This window comes from Dama dama, chromosome 4, assembly GCF_033118175.1.
Source record: "Dama dama isolate Ldn47 chromosome 4, ASM3311817v1, whole genome shotgun sequence".
Classification (NCBI taxonomy): domain Eukaryota; kingdom Metazoa; phylum Chordata; class Mammalia; order Artiodactyla; family Cervidae; genus Dama; species Dama dama.
The window spans coordinates 56,871,650-56,877,697 of record NC_083684.1 but is presented as its reverse complement, the minus strand read 5'-3'; the positions used below and the strand labels follow the sequence as shown (position 1 = coordinate 56,877,697).

Below are 6,048 nucleotides of genomic sequence, written 5' to 3'. Positions count from 1 at the left end.
CATTGCTTCCTCCGTCTGTCCCACCGCATCACCTCTGCGTTCATCCAGTCCCGTGTCTTAACGTTGACTCCCCAGGGCTGCCCGCCCCCCCCCAACACACACACCTCTCGCAGCCCCCACCCCCAAGCCTCCTTGGTCACCTATGCCGATGCTGGGCATCCAGCATCTCACACTTCTTTCCGTTCGTTTATTTTTGTAGTAAATCTCTGGGGGTGGCTGATGGGGGCCGGGGGGAGGGGGGCCCTCCTGGGTGGGGGCTGGGGGCGGGTTTATTGCTCTGAGCTCCCTGTCCCCAGGGGGCCTGTGGCGAAGGGTGGGGGGCAGGCGTCAGCACTGGGGCCACACGAACACTCAGGTCACAGCACAGGGGCAGGTGGGTGGGGGGAGGCTGGGCGCCATATTGCACTTCAGGAGGGGGGGAGGTCAGGCGGGGACCACCCCCCCGCTCAGACTGGAGCCTGGGGAGGAGGCTGGAGGTCATCGTGTCCCCTCCCCTCACTGGAGAGGGGAGGTGAGACCCCCCAGTCTGGGGCTGGGGAAGAAGCCTGGGGCAGCCATGTGCCCGGGCCCAGCCTCCGGCAGGACATCAAGGACAGACCGGGCCACAGAAGAAGCCCGCGGGAGGCCGCCCTGGTCTCCACCCCGGCAGAATCCATCTCCCCGCAGCGGTTCAGCTGCCGACCGCCCCTTTGCCCGCCTTGGCCTTGGGGGGCATGGGGAGGCCCTCGTCGCCGTCACTGTCAGAGCTGCAGCCACTGACGTCGGTGATCTCCAGCTCCGAGTCGCTGTCCTCCTTCCCGCCCAGCGTGGCCTCTGGACCTCCCGCCCCCGGCAGCGCCAGGCGCTGGGCCACAGCCAGGCCCGCGGGACGCTCCGGGCCCAGGCCCTCCCCAGTGGCGGCCAGCAGGGGCGTGGCGGTGGGGCCGCCCCCTGCCCCTGCCGAAGGCAGGTGGCCCAGGGAACTGGCCAGGGGGTTGGGGTAGAAGTGTGGTGGGTAGAGAGGCGGGGGCAGCTTGGGGAAGGGGCCAGTGAGGTACGGGCTGAAGTTCCAGGGGTGCTCAGGGAAGGCGCGGCCGAAGTGCCCCAGCAGGCCAGGGGGCTTGGAGTAGCCGGTGGCACCTGGGGAGAAGGTGACAGGCACAGAGGGGGTCAGTTGGGCCGGCTCATTCCTCCCTGCCGTGTTACACCTGATTTTTCCCATCGTCCTCCCACACAGCATCTCCCCACCCTCACGTGGGTCCCCTCATTTCCACCCCCCTGCCTGCCTCCCGTTCATTTAGTGCCCCCCAAAAGCTCTGCTGTCAGCTTGACCCCTTCTATAGCTTCCCTCCTCTCTGCTTCACCTTCCTCGCATCGTCTGACTTCCAGAGACACACACACGCATGCACACATGCACACGCACACACACAGCCTCGCCCAGGGCCTCCTTCCTGCATCCTGGCTCCTCCTCCATCTATCTTTGCCCACCTTCTTCCCTCACACACGTGCAGCATGCCTGCCCACCCCCCGCCCCCACCCTGGGGGCACCCCTGGACCCCAGGCCCTTACCGGAGCCCAGGAATGGGAAAGGGCTGTCTAGACGCAGCTTGTCTGTCTCGGGGGTGAAAAGGGGTGCCCGGGCCCCCGGCTCTCCCAGGCGTGGAGCAGAGAACAGGGTCTGCAGGGTCTAGAGAGGGAGGTGAGGGAATAGGTACCGCTCAGACAGGCTGTTCCTGCCCCAGGGGGTTCAGGGCTTGGGGACCCCAAGATCCGAACTCACTTCGGGGGTGAGGGGAGGAGCATCTGGGCCAGGGGCTCCCCCAAAAGGACCAGGGGTCAGCAGGAGTGGGGAGCCCGTGGTGGCGGCCGCCATGTCCAACAACGGGTAATTGACGAGCACAACCTTGCTGAAATTGAACTTGTAGGTGAACCTCTTCCCTTTGGTCTTGTGGAGAATCCGCTTGTTGTAGTAGTAGCTGTGAGCAGAGGGAGGACACTGATGTGGGGGGTGGGACCCCAGGAGGTGAAGGCAGAGCCCCCAACACTTGCTTGGGACCCAGCATAGGGCACAACAGCTTAGGGAAACTGAGGCCAAAGTCACAGGGCCAGGCAGGGGCTGGGGTCTGTGTGGCTCCAAAGCCCAGGGCTCTGGTCCTTCACTCACAAGTGGGTACTTAGGGTAGCTACAGGCGAAGAGCCCTGTGCGCTGGGATCCCGAAGGATTCTGCCCCCCAGGAAGTTGAGGGAAAGCCCCCAGGGGACAGGGCCCCAGAGGGTCAGTGAGGAGACAGGGGCGAGGTCCCCAGCCCCTCCTCACCGCAGCGCCCGGCTCAGCTTGTCATAATTCATGTGGGGCTTGCACTTCCGGATGCCCCAGAGCCGAGCCACCTCGTCGGGGTCCTTGATGACAAACTCTCCGTAGTCCCCCTGCCAGGCGATGACACCCTGGTACTCCTCTTTCTGCAGCAGCTCCAGAATAAAGTGCCACAGCTGGATCTGCCTGGAGCCGGGGGACGACTCTGGCTTGTAGGCCCAATCCGGGAAGGCAAAGCCTGGGGACGGGAGGCAGAAGAGCGGCCCCAGGTCAGGGCGCTGAGTCGGGGATTTGGGGGACCAGGAGGCATCCCCCTCTCCCCTGACCCCTGGTCTCTGATGAGCAGCCTCAGGCATCTTTGGGGAGCCGACGCCCACTCTCCACATCCCACTTGGTGTCCAGTCCCCAGATTGTCCAGAGGGAGAGACCTCAGCGTCCAGGGGCCCTGGGTTGGCACTTGCAGCCCAATCTCCTGCCTTGGCACAGCTGGGCTGGAGGGTGGCAGGGACCAGATTCCCCTGTCCTTGATGCTGGGGGGGAGGGTCTGGGAGGGGCTTGCAGGAAAGGGCACGCCCTCCACTGCGTTCTCCCTGTGCCCCCCAGCCTGGTCCTGCCCCACGAGGTCTGGTCTCTTGTGCACTCTGAACAGTCCCTGATTCCTGCTCTCTCTTCTCCCTGCCCCTTGTCCATCTCTCCCCAAAGTTCACCACCCCACACCCCTCCACCGCCCAGGCTGACCTCACCCTGGGACATCCAGGCTGGGCCTGCATACACGTGTGCCTCCGTACCCGTCCGTGTATTTATACCTATCACTTCCCTGTGTCCCCGCCCTGCCTCTGTGCCATGTCGGTCTGAGAGCACGTGTGTGTGCAGACGCCCACAGCACACAACCTGTCACACAGACATCCACTCCCCCTCGAGGTAATCCCCGGCTGTACCAGAGAGCCACACTCCCGCTGGAACACGACACTACAATCATGCCACCAAGGGAGACACGCCAGACACACACGATTGCACATCTCAGGCCCCTCAGCACCGGGACCCGCTAACAACATAACTGTGATGAGAGACACACAGAACCCCAAAGGCCCAAATGAAACACCATGTGGTGGAGACCGTGAGTGCTACACCAAGACGCATGTGTCAATCTGACAGCTACACCCTCGTGACACCCTAACAGTACAGCAACCCCCACCCCAGTCACAAGCATCCAACTCTTTTTTTTTCACCTCCTGAGATCTTAGTTCCCAACCAGGGATTGAACCCATGCCCCCTGCAGTGGACGCTCAGATTCCTAACTGCTGACCTCCAGAGAAGTCCCACAACCAGCTCTTAGCATCCACAGCTCCGATGAGCGCCCTGCATCCCAGTGTCCAGACATACAGATGCTAGGTGGAGACCGAGGGGCTTGCCCACCCTTAAATCTCACCTCCCACCCACAAGGCCCCAGGCCCTGGGTCCCACTTCTCCTGTGCCACAGTCTCTGTCCCCGTCCCCCTCCTCAGAGACCCCAGACCCAGGCATGAAAACAGAAGGCAGAATTAGCCTACAGTCCGCAGAGAGCCCTGCAGGAAAGGAAGGTGGTTGGGGTGGCCGGGGCAGCGTCTCTGAGCTGGGAGACTGTTGGTATCCACTTGCTGGTGTGGTCCCAAGGCAGTTCCTTGCCCTCTCTGGCTTGTTAGAATTTCAGGGATGGGAGGCAAGGAGAAGCAGGGTTCCAGCCAGGCTGCCCGGGGTCTGCCCGAGGCTGGCGAAGGCCAGGCAGTTTCCTCCCTAAAGAGAGAATTTCTCTCTCAACTCTGTCTGGGGTCTTTCTCATCTAAGAAGACAGCCGAATCAACAACACACGCTCTCTGGGCCATTCCACACCCGGAACACGTCCCAGCGGCTGTATCACACAGACACGCCCAAACGATCCCGAAGATGACACCACACAGACACACAACCCGGCCTGTCCTCCATGCGTGTTCTCGGGTGTGCTGTACGTCCCGACCCACAAACACAATGAGAGAGAGGAGGACCCACAACCTCGGCACACAGACACACACACACATCAAGACACACAGCCCCCAGTGTGCAGCCACACTCAGTGACAGAAAGAACCAGCCCCACGCCCCAGACACAGACACAGACAGAGCCCCCGACACAGGCCTGGGGGACCTCCCACCCACCCACCCACGCAACCCAAAACGCAGCAAGATAAGACCTCCGTTAGGTTCAGAATGCCACACACCATGGAAGGAGCAGTCAAAGGCTCATTGCCTACTGAGGCAAGCTGGCAGACAACTCCCCCCGCCAACCTGGAATTGTGGACATTCAGAGTCCCAAAGACACACAGCACACCCAGTCTGTAAACACTCAGGTGACCTCGGACGTGCACGGACAAGCAGGCAGAACCAGTTCAACAAAGAGATGGACACACATTTCCCCAGTGCGACCCCTTCTTCCGGAAACTGGAGGGTGACCCAGAGACACACGCCGGGATCCTAAATAACCAGCACGGAGTCTGTCTCGTCTCTCTGTCTGGTGGTGTACACACACACACACACACACACACACACACACACACACCTCTCCCTCTCACTGCCCATCTGCGGGGTGTGTGACTTGGACTCAAATGCACGTCCAAGTCTTACTGTCCTCCACATCCCTGGTCTGGGTGTCCACTTCCAAGCAAGCCGTCCTCTTTCCCGTTCCAGCTGGTTGGGCCGCGTCTCCGTGTCCCCCTGCCTGGGTCGTCCGGTCTGTCCACTTGTCCACCAGCGCCTGGTCTAGTGCCCCCTCTCGTCCCCGGCCCTGCGCCATCAGCGCCCATCTGTCTCCAGTCTCCCTGCTTCTCTTTGCCCGCAGGTCCTGGGTGGAAGCAGATTGCGGCCGGCCGAGACCCAGGTCTTCAGGCCCTAGCATCTTTGTCCCGCTCAGACCTCCACACCTCACCTGTCCTCCAAAAGACCCTCGTGTCCCAGCAGGCAGGTGGCAGGAACATCTGGCTGTGAAGTTTTTAGCCAAGTTTTTCACTAAGGGGTGGGATTCAGGCGACTCTGACCAAGACCCCGGGCAGATGGAGGAAAGACAGTGAGAGGTGCAGAAAGGAGGGGCCAGAGGGTTGGGAAGGTCCCAGGGCTGGGGAAAGGGTGGGGTAGGTCTGGGCCAGTTACCAGGGGTCCAGAGAGCCGGCAGGGCGGGTGGGGCGAAGAGAAGGTCGGAGACGCAGCTACAGTCCATGGTGGAGCCAGCCCTGCAGAGAGGCCAGACAGACAGACGGATGAGGACAGGATGGAGCAAGCAAGAGAGACAGACCAAGTCAGTCGGGGGCTGGCACTGCCGGGGAACATCCCCCTCCACCCACCCAGGCCCCAGCCGCCCTCATCCTCGCATCCTGCCCCCCCTCCTTCCCCTGCAGGCACCCCTCTGCCCGCTGGTCCCCGTCATTCCCAGTACTGCGCCGGTCCTTCCCTCCCGGCCCGTCCTCCTGGCAGCCTCCCCTTCCTCTGTGCCTCACCACTAACCACGGGCCCCCAGCCTCCCTCCGCGCTCCTCGCCACTCACTCACTCACACTCCCGGCTCACACTCGCGCCCCGCACCGCCCCGCACCGTCTCTGCCGCTGTCTCTCCATCCCTCGCCTCGCGCCTGACCTCTCGGGGTCCGTCTCTGCGTCTCGGGCTCTCCCTCGGTCTCCCTCTGTGGCTGTCCCTGGTCTGTCCCGCTCCCCACCTCTGCGCCCCCACCTCCACCCCGCCCGGCTGGCCCCCG

At 62.7% G+C, this 6,048-nt stretch overlaps 1 protein-coding gene across 1 annotated transcript; it reads right to left on the bottom strand.

The window, feature by feature from the left end:
* Positions 1–670: 670 nt before the first annotated feature.
* On the bottom strand, positions 671–5,518 carry ERFL (ETS repressor factor like). Its single transcript, XM_061139450.1, has 5 exons — positions 5,452–5,518; positions 2,297–2,531; positions 1,760–1,955; positions 1,549–1,666; positions 671–1,119 (listed from the first exon to the last, which is right to left on the bottom strand). The coding sequence occupies exons 1-5, from the start codon at positions 5,516–5,518 to the stop codon at positions 671–673; spliced, it is 1,065 nt and encodes a 354-aa protein (XP_060995433.1).
* Positions 5,519–6,048: the final 530 nt, after the last annotated feature.